Below are 18636 nucleotides of genomic sequence, written 5' to 3' on the forward strand. Positions count from 1 at the left end.
GAACACAAGCTCTCAAATTTCTATGCATAATTAATGCAACTGTGGATGCAGGGGCCCACCTGGGAATCTGTGGATCTCTACATTATTTATAATCTTGAAACTGACCACAGCACATGTTTTCCTCCGGGCTGCTGCCTCGCTTTTCAAATACCACTATGCATGTGCAATATTTCAAGTCTGGGGCAAATACTATCTAGACCACACAACATTTCCAAGATGAAGTAATAATACGTATCCAGGCAATTTCTTAGCCACTTCCTTCAGAGGCAACTGGCCTGAACCTAAATCATAAGGAGTGTCACAGTCTCACTTACCTTCCATCACTTACACTGGGGAGAAAATACATTACATGGAGTCATATTTTCACAAAAAACCCCACCTTATTGTTGATGAAGGTTAGTTATAAAACAGTATTCAGAATAGCAAGTAGCCATAAGAAAGGTATTTTTCCTCTCAAAAAATATCAGACTTGTACCTTTCGTTTTGAAGGCGAAGTTACATAACTTGCAGACGTAAGGCCGAACGTCAGTGTGGGTGCGAATGTGTTTCTTGAGCATGCTTGGCTTCTTACAGCGAATCCCACATTCTTCACAAATGTACTTTCCACGTCCACGTCCTCTGACATATACATAATCTTCATTTGATTTATACCTGTTTAAAAATGAAGGACTCCAGTGTGTTTCCAAATATTCTTAGCATGTTATACATTAAACCAAAAAGCTAATTATGTGCATGGCTGATGTTTATGCGAGTGTTTTACAAACAATTACTCAACTTTATTTCTATGAAGCCTGTGAAATTTATGCAGTAAGTGGCTGGAAGAACTAGATAATAGATTTGGCACTGTAAATAAAATGTAATTCTACATGGAATTCAAAATGGAATTGGCTCTCCTACTAAGTGTAAATTTATATACTTAGGGAATAGATCAGGCATCCTCAAACTTTTTTAAACAGGGGGCCAATTCACTGTCCCTCAGATTGTCAGAGGGCCAGACTATAGTTTAAAAAAGAAAACTATGAACAAATTCCTATGCACACTGCTCATATCTTATTTTGAAGTAAAAAAATAAAACAGGAACAAATACAATCACACTGCCTCATGTGGCCCGTGGGCCGCAGTTTGAGAACCCCTAGAATAGATGTTCAAATGGGCTTCAAATGAGTTTCAGGCCTTTGGATCAGATTCTAGGATAGCCTCCAGCCAAGGGACAACCTAAAACCATCCCAACATGTTCATCCTGTGTCTTCTGTGAACATTACATCATCTAGAATGTGCATGTACAACACACACAACCCTTTAAAACAAGTATAACTCATAATAGAATTCTTCATTGCAAGCTCCTGGTCTATTTTTATAATCCTGGCACAAGAGTGCCTTAGAAATTTCTAGTTTACACAGGCTGAGCTCTGCTCACCAACTGTTATCTACAGATTTGATCTGTTCTTCCCAAAGACCAGGAATCTGTACGCTAATGTGAAGTCTAAATTTCAGTTGGCTTCTTAAAGGTACTGTTATATAATGAAAACTAAAGATTCTATTTTTAATCAAATTTGCATTTGTTTCTAGAAGGATTTCATAAAGATGTTTGAAAGGCTATATGAGGTCATCTGGTTTAATAAATTGGTTAGATGAATAAAGTCTTGAACATTTCCTTTGATAATCAAAGGAAGAAACCTATCCAGTGCTCAACCATTCCATTTTGTTTAGAATGCAATAAAACACAATCTATCATAGAGCACAATAGCATTGTACTGAATAATTCAATGACCGTCATTATCTCTTAAATTGCAGGTAGACTAGAATTATGCATCTAATGATGTCATTCTTGGAAAGATATTTCCTTTAGGCATTTATTTTTATAACTTCCAAAGGTAAACTGGCGTGCAAAATGCCCTAATTCACTGTGGATTTACTTAAAGGCATTAGATTTGTAGTTTTTTCATATAAGAGCACTGCAAACCTATTTTATCCCAGCAAATCAACCAACCAGCAAGAATAAAAGCAAGTTTAACTTTAATCATCCATCCATTGAAGGAGTTTTTAAAGAGAAAATCTATCCACATATTTAAATATCAACTCTGCTACAGATTTTAATTAAGCTCAACAATATCTACTTTTAGGTCAGCACCAATCCAGGTAAGAATTAAGCACAGTCAAACATATGAATAATTAATGCTGGGTGCCTTCGGCTTCTTTAATTTTTTCCTCTTTTACAAGGAATTTAAGCTGTAACTTGTTCTTCATAATTATTTTGAAATTTATCTTTTTTCCCTTTGTCTTTTGCAATAAAGCAGAAGAGAACTTGAGCATGAAAATACTTTTCCCATTTCAATTTACTAATCTGTGCCCTAACTGAATAAAATTGCTTAAAGGATATAGAATAAGATGAATAATTTAACAGAAAGCGAATTTTCTTTATTATTCTTTTCTGTTCCTTTTTTTTTTCTTTTTGAGACAGAGTCTCACTTTATTATCCTGGATAGAGTGCCCTGGCATTATCTTAGCCCACAGCAACCTCAAACTCTTAGGCTCAAGTGATCTTCTCCTCTCAGCCTCTCAAGTAGCTGGGACTACAGGTGCCTGCCAGGATGCCTGGCTAGTTTTTTGGTTTTGTTTTGATTTTTTTCTATTTTTAGAAAAGACATGGGGATTTGTTCTTGCTCAGGCAGGCCTCACACTCCTGAGCTCAGGCAATCCACCCACCTCGGCCTCCCAGATTGCTAGGATTATAGGCGTGAGCCATTGCACTGGACCTGAAGATATATTTCTATCAAAATCTAAAACCAGACATTACACACCTGTGTAATTTTTCTTAACCATACAGATAACAAAATCATTGAACTTTATTACTGGAGTTTGTATACTCAGAACTCAACATTTAAAAAGAAATTTCTAGGGCAGCGCCTGTGGCTCAGTCGGTAAGGTGCCAGCCCCATATACCGAGGGTGGCGGGTTCAAACCCGGCCCCGGCCAAACTGCAACCAAAAAAAAAAAATAGCCAGGCGTTGTGGCAGGGGCCTGTAGTCCCAGCTACTCCGGAGGCTGAGGCAAGAGAATCGCTTAAGCCCAGGAGTTGGAGTTTGCTGTGAGCTGTGTGATGCCACGGCACTCTACCGAGGGCCATAAAGTGAGACTCTGTCTCTACAAAAAAAAAAAAAAGAAAAAGAAATTTCTAAACACAAAAGAACTATCATAGACCCCAAGAGACTAGAAGATGTGACAGTCAAATGCAATGTGGAGCCCTGACATCAATTGTGGAATAGAAAAAGGATGTTGATGGAAACAGATGAAATCCTGTTAAAGTTTGAAGTGTAGATAATAATAAAAGCAAAGGAACAAATTGGTTCCTGAAATTGTATGCAAATATACATGATTACATTTTTATAAGCATAGGCTAAAAATAAATCCGTTAATAACACAAATACCCATAAAAATATCAAAGAATGAACAAACTCAGATGACATCAAGAGTCTACCAACTTAGTAGACTTTGTAATAAGTTAGAGGGATGATAATTTAAGGCAGAGGCTTGAACCATAGACATAAGGGACATTTTCATCAAAAATAAGTACCCCCAACAAAAGGATGAACTCATTACCCATTACCAGCCAGACTTCAGAAATGTGAATAGAAAGATAATTCACTTTAAGCTCCCAAAAATAGCAGACAGTGTTTTTTCATGGGGACCTTCAGGATGATTTACTCTGACTTATAACTGAACAGTTTACATTTGCACTTGTGTTTCCTTACCCTCCTTCAAAGATTTTAATTCGGATTGGCTCAGTTTGTTTGGATCCAATATCTTTATCTCCATGAATATCTCCTTTCCCTCTTTCCTTTAAGATATTTCCCACTAGTTTCCTTTCTAGCTTGCTGCCAAATAAAAAGGATGCATCGGGTTTCATCTGTAGGACAAGAAGAGAGAATCATTTTGTGTGCTTTCTCTAAGACACAGTAGCTCCTACATTCCCCCTTTCCAAACTCTCTGAAAATGAGCCTAGATTCGAGCCTAAAAGTCCAGGGGTGGGTTACATAAAATAAGGGACACTAGGGACAAAATAAGAGAAAAATGACAGTATCCACTAAATAAATACAATATTTTGTTTTTTAAAAAGTATATACACACACACAAACACATATACTCAGCACTTATTTTGTGCAACACTAATCTAAAAAAAATTTTTTTTTTTTTAATTTATTGTTGGGGATTCATTGAGGGTACACGAAACCAGGTTACACTGATTGCATTTGTTAGGTAAAGTCCCTCTTACCATCGTGTCTTGAACACTAATATAAAGTCTTAATAGATATGGTCTATGTTTTGAAGTAGCCATGAAAAAAATCCATTTTATGGTAGTAAAGGAAGTAGTCTCGAACATTATTGAAGGCAAAATGATAACTGACATAGTGAAAATATATATTTTAAATCCTCCACTTGCTTCATTGTTAATTCGGCAACAATTCCAAAGTGCCCCTTATTAACATGTTTATCTTTGGGGCCGCGCCTGTGGCTCAGTGAGTAGGGCGCCGGCCCCATATGCCGAGGGTGGCGGGTTCAAACCCAGCCCTGGCCAAACTGCAACAAAAAAATAGCCGGGCGTTTTGACTGGCGCCTGTAGTCCCAGCTACTCGGGAGGCTGAGGCAGGAGAATCGCCTAAGCCCAGGAGTTGGAGATTGCTGTGAGCCGTGTGACGCCACGGCACTCTACTGAGGGCAATAAAGTGAAACTCTGTCTCTACCAAAACAAAAAAATGTTTATCTTTGACATTTTATATGTAAGGCATTGATTATTCATGTAGGAACAATGACTTGGAAAAAATGTATTTCGATAGAGACATACAGAGAATAAGTTTTGGTGAAAGTGTTTGCAAAGGTGGGTTCTGACCTCCCTCAGGCCTTCTTTCCCATCTTTCCTTTCAGCACCTACTCCCTGTCCTATGGCCCCATTTCACAGCTCCCTGAATTCCTCACATGCAAACAGAAGCAGATGGGAGAGACCACTCAGACAGGTCAGAGTGGAGGAAAACAGGAGGATCAGTCCTTATAGCAGCATTTCACAGCCCGAGGAAGGCCAGTTTGCTGAAGACTGCCCCAACTCTGACCTTAGTTTTTAACTTTGTATTTTTTTTTTTTTTTTGACCTTCTATCCTTCACTGTGTAACCTGCTCAGCAATCAATTCCACAATACAGGGTACTTTCTAAAGCAAGATTTGTTACCTGAGCAAACTGTTTCCAAGCACTGGAGGATGTAAGCTTGCCGGTCCCAGGCCTGTGCATAGCAGCCAGGGTATAAATTTCTGCCGTGATTTTTTGCTTGGACCTCAGAAGAGCCAGCGTGGTCTTGGTGTTCAATCCAGATGGGTTTGGGTTACAGGAACTAATGCACCATGAAGCATAAACCGAGGATTTGAAGGTGGCCTGCTGCACATAATTGGGTTTTGTATAATTCAAGAAGCACCAACTCACAGTAGTTGTTGTCCGCAGACTGGGGAACTGAAGAATCTGCTGGAAATCGGCCACATCTGTGAAAAGAAGAGTCGAGTTTGCCATGTTCCCACTCAGGCCAGAGGCCATGTGGACCAGCATGCCTGCAGGCAGCTTCTGGCCCTTCCCCTCCTCGTCCGGCTGACTGTCTCCGTGTGGCAATGAAGAACTCTGCGGGCTCATGCTCATGTCCGACGCTGTCTCATCGATATCCAATTCATCGGAGGACTCTTTGCTTTCAGAAAGCCCGCTGGACTTCTGCCTTGGGGCAGGCGCTCTGTTGGGCGGGAAGGGCTCCCTCGAAGGCACACTAGCAGAAGGGTGGTCTTGAGATGAGGAGGGCGACAGAGAGAACGACGAGGACCCCGACTGCGAGCCGTCCTTGGGCTCAGAAGCACAGCCTTGCCGAACCAGCTGGGGCTTCTGGGGGCGGGGCAGATCCTTCTTGATGTCTGAGTTGGTCAGCTCCACGGCGCTGAGCTCCTCCACTATCTGCCCGTACATCTTCTCTTCTTTGACCCTTTTCTGCTGCTTTGTTTCCATGAAGAGTTCCAAGCTGCTGGCTGGGGAAAGCATGCGCTTGCTACCTCCCAGGGTGGCAGCGCTGTCAGAGGTGGATGGTAGACACAAGGGGATGGAAGATTCTAAACCCAGCGGTAAGGTCTGAGGGACTTTCCAGATGGGGTATTTTTCCAAGCCTGCATGCTGTCCCAGCACCTGGGCAATGTTAAATCCTATGCCCTGCATAGCTGCGTTGGTGACCAGCGTTCTTTGGGTCATATTCTCATCGACCTTGCATATGACAATTGCAGGGCTGTTCTGGCCAAGGATCTGAGAAATGCTTGTGTACATGACACTTCCATAGGACGGCACGTGTGTCTGGATCCTCACTGGAACCACTGTGCCTGGTAAGGACTGTAAGGGTCCAGCGTTTGCGGAAGCAAAATCTTCTTGAAGAACCTGCTCGGTGGGAGTTTCATTTGATTTACTGCTCTGGTCAGATGGGAACTTTGGAAGGTTCTTTGAGTGTAGCCCTGCTGTTCCTGAATAACACGGGTAATTCTGCTCCTTTGTGTGTGTGTAATCAGATTTCTTTGCAATGTGGTCTGCCGCGTGCTCTAAGGGATAGCTAGAGTGGACTTCTGCCTGAAAAGAAGGCTTGCCGTAGCTCTTCTGAGGGTGCTGACCAAAGGGAGGTGGGAAGTGGGCCTGCCACCAGGGCGGCTGCTGAGCTGGTAAATGAACCATACAGACTGTGGGGTACTGGAACTGAAACAAGGCATTCTGGATGGGAGAAAACGGGACAGTCTCTTGATGTGGAAATAAATGTGGCTGTTCAGGTAAGTGTTTGCTTGTCATATAGGATGTTGGTTGCATCAAGGAATTTCTCAAAGATTCCTGACTGTCCATGTGCATGATCTGATGTTGGGTCAGGTGGAGCGGCCCCGAGCTCAGCGGAGCGCACGGCCCCACCACCTGCTTGCCTGGGTCCTCTGCCTGGAGAGCGGGCAGCACAGTGGGCGGGCCGTGGTGCCACCCGGACCTGAGGCCGGCGTGCAGGTGTTCCAGCTGTTCTTGCTTGACACTCTGATCCACACCAGCCTCACCCTGCGCCATTTCTGGGGAGCCACTGAAAGAAGCCTGTCGCACCAGGAAGCATTTCTTCCTCTCCCGGGATGGGGACAACGAGGAGGCCGCTGCTCCAGCCGCAGGCGCATGGGATAGATTCCCATAATCAAATGATTTGCTCCGAATTTCTGGGACTTCGGTTGGGTGAGGACAAGGCATCTGCTCGGAGGAGCAGCGTCGCATCTCTTTTTGGTGGTGATGGCCAGGGACAGACAAGGAGTATGAGCCAGCAGGCACAGTCAAGAACTCTGAATGCTTTCCAAACTCATCGGGCTTGGGAGGTGCAGCAAGCTTACCGGTTTCTTCTCTCTCAAAAGACATGGAGAAACTGGAGCTGTGAGACAGGTTGCTCTCTTGGCTGGGGCTGCGAGAGAGGCCAGTGCCCGTGGATTCAAAGCTGGACTCTCCGGAGGAGTGCTCCATATCGGCCAGGCGCAGACGCTTCTTTTTGGGCGGCAACTTCTCTGCGGGGAGCTGGGAGAGGGTCTCACTTCTCTGGGGCCACTGAAATTCCTCCACAGGCTTCTCTGGTTCCTTAGCCTGGGCTTCTTTCTCTTTCTCGGGTTTATCGGGCTCCTCAGTCACCCGGATCTCGGGAACCTGAATGTTGTGCTGGCGAACCAGCCTGGGCTGCGCGTGGTAGGACGGCGGCTGCACCCGCTGAGACGGGGATGGCTTGCCCCCACTCTCTGCGCCATCCCCGGGCGGAGCCCACTCTGGACTCACGGGGGCTTCTGAAATCTCACTGTCACAGGTCTCTGAAGGGGAAGGGGCTTTATCCTGTGCACAAGTCACGAGTTCTGCAGACTCGGACCTCTCAAATGAATTGGGTCGGCTCAGGGAGTTTGTGTGCTGAATCACAGAAATCACATTTCCAGGAGGTTTCCTGCCTGCAAGGTCTGACATCTTGTCTGAATCGGTGGCTGAGGTTGACTCCTCTGACCCAAGAGATGGACTTCCCGACTGTAGTGGGGGGCGACATGGGTCAAAGCGTTCTGAGTGACTATGGGCAGGGTTCTCGTGTCCAGCCAGGACAAATCCACTCCGCACTCCTTCCTGCATCTTGGGGTCATAGTCTGAAGTCATCATGCCCATGGGGGTGCTAACCATGCCCCCGCAAATCATGGGTGTGTCTTCCTCATCGCCTACGCTCTTCTCTTTCCGGCGCTTTCTGTTTTCACATGTGGTTCCAAACAGGCTTGGCACTGCCTGCAGTGGCAGCACAGGATCCATAAAATAGTCTCCACTGTGTCTGAAAGAACTTAAGCTGGAAATGTCCCTGTAGCTCTGCTTTGGTGTTTCAGAGTCTTCCCACTTCTTATAGGGTTTCCGACAGACCTCGTAGTCGTACCCGACCCTGTCCATAGGAGCCAATTTCTTTTCCTTCAAGGATGAGCCAGGGATGCTTTTGGACATTCTGCCGTGGTGCTCAACCTCCACGTGCCCCTCCTGTACCGAAGGCAGCTCAAAAGCCGCTTGCCTTCTCAGCATGCGCTGAGGGGGTATGCCCACCGTGCCCGGATAGAACACGTCATCGGAACCGGTCATCCTTTCATCAAATGAGTGACTTCCTCTCAAAGAAGGAGGAAGACTTAAATTAGTTGCTGAAGAAGTTGGCATGGAGTTGCTTCTAATAAGGGGTGAAGAGTCTACAGGAGCTTCTAAGAGAACGGGGCTGCTGCCTTGGAAATTTGCTGGGTAAAGTTTTCCTTCGTGCCTGATAGGAGATGGAATAATCTGGGGTTGTCTGGACTCACTGTTGAATTTAGTGGATTTCAGCATGTTTGTCTGACCAGGGTCAATGTCTCCCTTGCTTGGGATCAGCTGAGAAACAGGATCCTCAAACATGTTGACATCCAACCTGGTGTTCACATGAGGTAAGGATTCCATGACGCCCTTCCTGCCCATGGCGGCACGCTCCTGGCTCGTGGCCGTAACACTGAGTGCATTTCTCGGACTAAGCCGGCAGTATTTGCCAAAGATGATTTCTTCATAAGACTTTGCATTTGTGTTGGGAGGGCTTATTTGCTGCTCTGCACTTTCTGAGCGGGAAAAATAACCAGAATCAGTGCTTCCTTTACTGTGCGGGCTCAGAAGGTTGAGAGATGGCTCAGAATCTTGTCCCTTTTTCTCTGAGAGTCTTAGTGCAAGTTTCTGTTTGACTGTGTGGGAGTCATCAGCCTTAGTATTTAGAGACGGATTTGGTAGCATATCGGAGCCAATATACTGAGAGCTTTCACTGGGGAGAGGAATTCCACTTTTGGGAATAATCAAAATGGGGACCTGCATTGGACCTCCCAAAGATTCTTCCAAGGACCCATGATAGCCACCTCGGCTGGCAATATCCAAAGGCATGGATGGGCCAGGACTCATTTTGTCAGAAGCCTCAGCAAATAAAGAACTCTCCTCATCTGTGTCTGTACTCTGTTCCCCATCTGAGTGTATTTCTGCTTCCACATCAATAAAACCAGCCTCTAGGTCCAATTTAGATACAGCTGACTCTGTGAACGGTACTAATCCTGCCTTAATTGCATGAGCATGTGACTTCCTGTGCTTGTACAAATTGCTCTTTGTCTTGAAAGAGAAACCACAAGGTATACATGGATATGGCCGCTCCCCAGTGTGGGACCTGATGTGTTTTTTCAGTACGCTAGGCTTGGCACACGCCCTGCTGCAGTAAGGGCAAATGTACTTGCCGGGCTTTTTGGGTTTGTGCTCTTTCTTGTGAGCATCTTCTGCCTGCTCGAGGCTTTTCTGGGAGTATTGGCTATAAGCAGGGTTCAGACTTGAAATCTTTTTTCTAGGATAACCACCGCTGTGGCCATGAATGGGAAAAGGAAATAAGTCCTCAGAGGCAACCGATGGCAAAGGGCCAGGGAAAAGCCACGGAGGGCCTTCAAGGCTCTGATGTGGCTTGTTGCTGTGCAGGACCCCCTGTGGCAATGAGTGCTGAGGGAAAGACAGTGAGTGTTGGCATGAATAAGGACTCGGACGGTGCGGAGGAGGATATTGCTTCTCGGCGACTTGCTGCACCGCTTCCCCCGGGGAGGCCAGCTTCCCAGAACCGAACAGTTGTGCTGATGCTGGGTTTCCGAGCTGCTCTGGATCTATCTGTGGCTGCCGCTGTCCTTCTTGACTGCCAAAAGTGCTCATCTTAATAATAGCTGATTGCTCCTGTCTCCATCTACCTGATGCTTTATCAGTTTCTCCAGACCTTGAGGTAGCTTTTTGTCCTAGAGCTGTGTCCCCAGTGTCCATTTTGTTACACAAGGTCTTAAGTGCTAGTTCGCGTGAAAGCCGTGCAGATGCATGGAGTGTCTCCAAAGCTGTGCTCTCTAAAGCTTGCTTGCTTCCATGCTCCAGGGGCGCTGCACACTGGCTGACTGCTCCTGCTCTTTGGAACCTTCCACACCAACACCGTAGTCAATGGGCATTAGATGTCACGTCCCTATTCCAGGGCTATAACACAGTTCTCTCCATGGTAGAACTGTCCATCCAAAGGCTAAGTGCAAAATCTATGAAGACTTCTTATGGCATTTGAAGATTTTCAACTAGGATGAAGTTGGGATGATGGATAGTCTAGGAGAAATTTGCCCATCAACTAGAGCAAAGTTTAACTGCCAGTTTCACTAGGATAAAATGACCTGAAGGAAAAGAAAATGCAAAGAGATTGTCACAACAGCTGTCAAATGAGAAATCAAAACCAATGCTAAATAACCAACATGAAATTAGATAAACTGTTTTTCACTCTAAGGAATTATGTTTATGGCAGTTAGGTTAATTCCATGAGGATATTCATTTCAAGCTTATCATTAAGTAAAAAGGTACATCTCTCCTGTGTTTGCATTTTGGTTAGTCTTTTAAACATTCATTAATTTTAATTAGAGAAGTATATGAAGGAAAACCCTTGATTGATATTACTTACAAAATCTTAAGATTTTTAAAAGACTTCATTAAAAAAATTTAGAGCTATTTCTAACTAAGTTTATGACTGAAATATATTACAAATCTCTATTTCTGTAGAGGTAGATTTTACATAAATAAATATATATTTATATGGTATTATATAAGTATTTATTTATTAATATATTAATATAAAATACATATTTACTATATTTTATATATGTCATCTATACTATATATAATATATATTTAAATGTTATACTGTAATGTAATATAGTATAAACATACAAATAAATATATAGAGGGAGGGAAGAGGTGGGGGTGGGGGCCTTGGTGTGTGTCACACTTTATGGGGCAAGACATGATTGCAAGAGGGACTTTGCCTAACAATCGCAATCAGTGTAACCTGGCTTATTGTACCCTCAATGAATCCCCAACAATAAAAAAAAAAATATATATATATAAATTAGAAAAAAAAAGAAAATATATCATATAGTAATGTAAAATATAAACATATTTTACAGCTTAAAAACATTAGAATTAGATCAAGACTGTAAACATCAGAACTTTGGCAAAGGTAGAAAAGAACATCTAAAAAAACAATGAGAAGATCTTCATAATATGAAACACAAAACACATGTTTAGGAGCGTGTACAAATGAAATGATTACCTGAACGGTTTAGAGTTCTCGTGGGCATGATTGTCCTGACGCCTCCTGGGGACAAAATAAATATGCAGTCAGGAAAAATTGTTCCTTTAAACAACAGCGTCACCATATGCACATTCCAATCTCTAGTTCCTTATACCCAGGGTTCACAGGCCCGAGAACTATAGCCAGGAACTTCTGCAGTATGCTCCACACTGAGCCAGCAGACCTTCTACTGATGCTGGCCAAAAATGACTCAGAGAGAAAATATTATTAAAATTAGCAGAGCAATATGTTTTAAGATATAAGACTGTTATATCAAAATACCTGTTTTTTACACCATCAGCCTAATTCTAATTCCCTAGATATTAAAAAGTTGAGAACAGTGGATTTTTTTAATTGCACTGATAAGTTTGAACATTGAAAATAATAAATTTCTGGCTTGGCACCGGTAGCTCAGTGGGTAGGGCACCAGCCACATACACCGAGGCTGTAGGGTTTGAGGCCGGCCTGGGCCTGCTAAACAACAATGACAACCACAATCAAAAAATAGCCAGGTGTTGTGGCAGGCGCCTGTAGTCCCAGCTACTTGGGAGGCTAAGGCAAGAGAATTGCTTAAGCCCAAGAGTTTGAGGTGGCTGTGAGCTGTGGTGCTGTAGCACTCTATTGAGGGCGACAGCTTGAGACTCTGTCTCCAAAAAAAAAAATTAATTAATAAAAATACATAAATGTCCATCACAGTAAAGTGAAGCATCTTCTAGAGATAGTGAATAGTACAGAAAGCCTTGATAACAAAGCAACTCCAATTTTAAGTGAAAATTCTACTTCCTTAAGGGAATGGTCAGTGTAGTACCCAGAGGATTATGAGAACTTCAATGCTAAATTGCATCAATTATGATGAAAGTGAAGATGCTTCCTTGATAGGCAATGTGGCAGTGTTTATCAAAATATGAAAACGCATACACTTTAATCCAGAAATTCCATTGCCGGAAATATCCTTACAGATGCACCTGCTAAAGGGCACCACAATGTGTAAAAGGACAGTACAAATCAATCACAGCATAGGCATAAAACGGAGCCATTTAAAAACATGAAGTACAGCGGGTGGGTAAGTACCATTACAGAAACAAATTCAGAGAACAGTAACATAAGTGCAAGAAAAGCCTGTTGCACCCTACTACGTGTACTGTAATCTTTTTGTGTAAAAGAGAAACAAGCGATAAAGAGAAAATTCCTGTGAGAAAGCCAAGCAGCTTTAAACAGTGGTTAAGTCTCGGAAGTGGAAGCAGACAGTCAAAGGGAGGAGAAAGAAGGGATTTTTACTTTTCTCCTTATGAAAAGCAATTTCAATTTTTGTTTATTTTTCTTAACACAAGTATGTTTTTACCTTTTCATATAAAATACTGGCCAATAAAAAAAAAAATGCTACCATTTTTTTTCTGGGACTGCAGATTTTCAAACTGGTCTTACTTCCATGGCCAACTGACTCCCTAATGCTTTCCTCAACTGTGATGAGGAGGAGGAGGAGGGAAGAGCACAGGAGAATTCCCATAGGAACAACAGGTCTTTTGGGTGACAAATCAGTAGTCCCCAGATATCTGCAGCAAGACTTCTGTAATCAAAAGTTCCTCCTGCTAGTAGCTATGAGGCACAATAGATTTGCCAAAAACAAAAAACTAAACAAGGATATTAACTTAGATTTGCTAAAGAGTTTCACTATTGGATTTAAGATTTGCTAAAGAGTTTCACTATGGGATTTAAGTTTTTCCCCACAGTAATTTTCTAAAGCAAAACCTTAGGAGAAATTTGAGAGAAGAAATATACTATTAACTACATAATACATTATATTTATCATACATGAAAGCAAGAGAAAAAGGTGATGGCCGCATCATATTCAAATGCAAACTGACTTCTGTCAATTCCAACAACAATGTGAAGAATACACTATGTCGAACCAAAATTGGCTGACTTTGGGGTTTAATTAACCAAATATTTAACGTTCACGTAGAAAAGGCCTCTGTTAGACCTTTAGAGGTGAATAACACCCTCTAAAAGGGAAGTGGAGTATATTTCCAATCTGAGAAACATGTAGGAGTGACTTAGGGCTTGAACTGAATAATTTCTAAGTTACTTTTCAGATTTAATATGGTATCATGGTGTTGACCTGTGTATGCTGTTCCATTGTTGATAACATAGTAACAATGACAATGGCTGTCATTTACCATGCATCTAGTCTGTGCTGACAAATACTGTGACAGAGTTTCACACACATTATCTTACTTGACCTTCATGACAGTCCTGGGCTATATGTATTATTATATCGATTTTACAGCTGTGAATGATGCTTATGAAGGCTGAGTTTCAGAACCAGAATTCACGCCCAAGGCTGGCTGTCCTCCCAGCCTAGGAAGACTCACTCCTCTTTCCAGTAAGTTTTAGCACAACTTACTATGATACGTCTTCAATAATCTCTTCCCCTAAATATTTTCATTTAACTTCAGTATTTGAAATGCCTGAACTTTTAATGGTTTGAGGAGAATGTGAACTTTGTATATTTGTAGAATAGAAAATGAACCCAAATGCCATTTCGCAGAAATCAAAAATATTCATAAATAAAACAATGCTCAAAGTGGACAGCTTCTTGTGTGTGTTAAATTCTCATGACAAATTGTTTTCCTTTGTTCTTTGAAACTCATTACTTTTGTTTATTTTGTTTTATTTTGTTAGAGATAGTGTCTTTCTGTGTTGCCTATGCAACCCAAACTCCTGGGCTCAAGGGATCCTCCTAACTCAGTCTCCCAAGTAGCTCTCCAGCCACTGTGCCCAGCTTGAAAATTATTACTTTAAAGAAAATAAGAACCTCATAAGTGAAAATCAGGTATGTTTCATTTTCCATCCTTTGGACTACACAAATATAATGTGGCTTAAAATATAAACTTCAAATTAAACATGAACATACAATTTTATAATAAAATAAAACTGGAATAATACATTTAATAAAATGTTAAATGAAATATAACATTTTCACTTAGCAATGAGGTAGTACCTTTACAAATCAGATGTATTTCATTTTTATGGTTTACAGTAATAAATTAATACCATTCTTATTCCCTATGGACATATTGTACAATTGAAGCACAAAATAAAATTCAAAGACAGTATCTTTCTATCAGAAAATACACTATAAAAATGAAGAAAAGTGATTCAAAAGCAGTTATCTAATGGTCAAAACAAAACTTACATAGAACATTAATTGTTGTGGGGTTTAATTTTTAAGAGGAGGCTGATCAGAAAAAAATCGTATCTACCACTTTATTAAAGAAATAAAAATTCATTTTGCTAAATTGAATATAGGATCATTTTATATTCCAACCACATTATTTATTATCTATAGAAAGCTAATACATATAATGTGTGTGTATATATATATATTTATTTATTTTTATTGTTTTAAAGAGACGGCCATCTCCCTTTGTTTCCCAGTCTGATCTGGAACTTGGAACTTGGCCTTAAAAGTGATCCTATCACCACATAAAAACGTTTTAAGATTTAAAATACATTTACTCAGTTATACAAATAGGTTCTGTGGAGAGATTTTCTTGACAGAGAAAAAGTATAATTTTTCAAAATATATTTCTTAAAATAGAAACTTTAAAGTATAAATTTATTTATACTAAATTTATGAAGTATAAATGCATTTATAATAAATGAATTATAAATTTTTAAAATAAGTTTTCCTTATAAATTTCTGAGACAGGACTACACAAGACGCCTCACCATTTTATCAGGAAAACAGGCAATACCCATGCTCCCTACCCCTGCTCTGTTGAGGAAGAATGTTCATGTCTGAGCTGGAAGTTTCAGCTGGGACCTTTCTGGTCCACATTCCTCTGAACCACAATGTCTAATTTTTCACTTTAGTGAAAGACTTACTAGGGAATTGGAAATCATTCCTATTTCACAGGCACCTTTTACATTAGATTTTAGCATATTTAAGGATGCATTATTCTTTCTAATACTATCCTTAGGGAGCCTTTAACTAACTGCTACCCATAAAATCATTTTCCTTCTTGGAGTTTTGAGACATATAGAGAAAGGTAAGTGGGAGAGAAAATGAGTGATGGGTTCTTTTGGGAATTCATTGATCACGTTCATGAACTATTAAAAATATGGACTGTTTGAATTAATCACTTATCTACAGCTGCTTTATCCAGGAAACTGGAAAAATTCCGTAATGGCAATCACGTACACCACAGACCTATTAATGTGCTTGGCATGTCTTTTTCTTCAAAATCAAGCGGGATTTGGGAGTGTTCAAAAGTTTCTTTGCTGCTCTACTCAAATGGAGGAAAAGAAATTCACTTTAAAAAAGTTTCCAAAATTGAACTCAAGGCTTGATAGCGACATTTGTCTTTTTCTGGTTAGGTGACACTTTATGCCAAAAATGGCATAAATCCTTGAGCTTTTGTTTCATTACTAAAATGTATGAGAATGCTTACAGATGGGAAAACATTTTTATAAGTATATCAGGAAATCCACATCACATTAAATAGATCATTAAGTCTAGAAAAATACTTTCTTTGGATCTCATAATATTATTACAAATCATTAAATGAACCATTGTATACACTTGCGATTTCAGTTCAATGTTTTCAATATAGATCTACTTAGAGCTATAAAGATCTACAGTCATACGGTTAGTTATAGCTACATTATTTCTCTATGATCATGTAGTGTCAATTCATTTTTGGATTTTCTAATGGTGTGTTAAAAATAAATTCCAGTTTTCCAGATCAATCGATACATCAAAAAATGCAATATGAGAGCCATTCTCATGAAAACAGCTAGTTGTCTTTTTCTTCCCTGAGATGTCCTTTTATAGTAACCAAACCCACACAAAGTCATTCTTAGCACCCACTGCCAACAAAGGAGTGGTATTCCAAATACACTTCGCCATTCACATTTAAATCCCCCCCCTCATGGTTTTAAGTGCTATGAAAGAAGTTAAGATATTTTACCAGAGAATCAAACTCAAGAGGATATGCCATTGGGGTTTCCTTGGATGGTGCTACAACCCTTAGGAGTCCCCCAATTGATACAGACAGGCATTGTCTGGCATGCTCATCACATTTTTCAGAGCAGGGTGGTGTTGAAAAGATACCACCCCCTGTGTGACTATTTCAGTGGTAATGGAATGAAAGAAATGGAAGCAAAGATGATATTACTTGGATTAGTTGGCATTTTTTTCTCAAAGTGTGCCTTCTCCTTTGGCTACTCTTCATAGCCCACTCAAATAAATTTGGCACCCAGTTAAATAATTTCCTCAGACAGGCCCCCAAAGGGAAAGCGGAGAAACAGCCTCCTGTGTAGACCGCCTCAGAGGTCTCTTCAGGATAACAGCTGGGTGGGATTGGCAGGAAGGCAGGCTTGCTCTGCAGAGGAATAAAGGCCTACAGTACCCAGGCTTGTCAATCTGGGATCGTGTGTTTAGAAAAATACTATCTGCAAAAAAAACTTCACCTCAGGAAATTAATCATTACTTGAGTGGTGGCAAAAGTCAAGTGAGCATTAAATAATAACATCCTAAACAGTGACAGTAGAAAGAGCCCAGACGACAGACACCACTTTTCTCCTTCTTAATATTATCATAATAAAACATTTATAAAAATGAAAAGAAATGATTCTTTGGTCTTTTGCGGGGGAGGATCTGGTAGTATTATACTTATAAACAAAATATATATCTTATGATGGGGATTATCAAATGACATTTTGGAAGTGACCTCCATGTATCTGTTTTTAAAATTCCAGAGATCAATTGTAAAATATTCTGAGAAATACACCAGTGTCTTCAGAGCGCCCCTGGTCCTCTTGCTCACTGCCCAACCACCGTGCAGAGAGTTCCGGATAAGGGAAAAGAAGGATCTCCCCAAAGAGTGTGAGCGGTGCCAGAGTCCATCTGAACACAGACTTATTTCCACAGGACAACTTTTTAAAGGAACCTTCCTGAAAGCCAAGTTCATTATAAATGCTTCTTTTAGTAAAAATCGCCATCACGACCTCAGTTCTCCCTAAGATGAGCAAGTCACCCCTCTGAGAAGATTACTGTATATTATATGAAATTCTGCCAAGGAATTCAGAGAACTTTTGGAGAAAAGTAAAAATATTGTGATCATTACCCTCTAATTTGACATACATAAAGTCTAATTTGATATATACAACCTAATGGAAAACTGAACTGTATTTTTCCACGTGGCCATCGTTACATATATTTGTAGGGTTTGTATATTTAGTTAAGGCGTGTATGACTTACTTTGATGACAGCATCTGCTTTCAATATTGTCATAAATTTCCAAATAATTTTTTAAAATTGTAATTTCACTTTTCTACTGAAATGATTTATTAAGATTTACTAAGGAGAATTTCACATAAAATAAACTTTGCCAGAAATACATACTCTCAAATGAGGCTATTTCAATTAAGGAGGTTATAATTAAAACTGATCTATGAAAACCAAAAGAAAAAATAAAACTTTTACAATACTTTTCTCGCTAGATGGACAATATATTGTTTTGACCCGGATTTGATGATAAAGTAAGTTTACATATGAGTTCTTGGTAGACCAAAACAGCTTTTCAAGTTTAATGTAACAACAACAGAGTAAAATAAATTTTCATTATTAACCTGTTATCCTCATATCAAAAAACTGCATCACAACGGTCTTTGATTTCCAAGATGCCGATTCTCCTTACAGGAACTCATGCGCAACATCTGGGAACCTAAAAAAGATGAATAAGAAGATTTAAGAGATGATGAATACAATGAATTTAATAGGTTTGCTCACTACTTCACCCATAGAACCTGCCTGCTTTCCTTTAGGAAAGAAAATTTGAAACTGGATCTCTCAAGGAGCCTTTTCTTTGGTTAAGAAAACATTTCCTTTCTGTTAACACAGTTTAAATCTTTTGAATAAA

General features: G+C 40.6%; 1 protein-coding gene across 11 annotated transcripts in view; it reads right to left on the reverse strand.

The window, feature by feature from the left end:
- Positions 1–18636, reverse strand: part of HIVEP2 (HIVEP zinc finger 2) — a 191872-nt gene that overhangs the window by 12592 nt on the left and 160644 nt on the right. For all 11 annotated transcript variants that reach the window (XM_053591227.1, XM_053591220.1, XM_053591223.1 and 8 more), the window contains 5 exons: positions 18347–18441; positions 11690–11734; positions 5221–10760; positions 3753–3907; positions 476–651 (listed from right to left, as the gene is read on the reverse strand). In XM_053591227.1, coding sequence (XP_053447202.1) covers positions 476–651; positions 3753–3907; positions 5221–10374 — 5485 coding nt within the window. In that variant the 5' untranslated portion in view covers positions 10375–10760; positions 11690–11734; positions 18347–18441. The remainder of the gene's footprint in view (positions 1–475; positions 652–3752; positions 3908–5220; positions 10761–11689; positions 11735–18346; positions 18442–18636) is intronic.

Source organism: Nycticebus coucang, chromosome 5 (assembly GCF_027406575.1).
Source record: "Nycticebus coucang isolate mNycCou1 chromosome 5, mNycCou1.pri, whole genome shotgun sequence".
Lineage (NCBI taxonomy): Eukaryota > Metazoa > Chordata > Mammalia > Primates > Lorisidae > Nycticebus > Nycticebus coucang.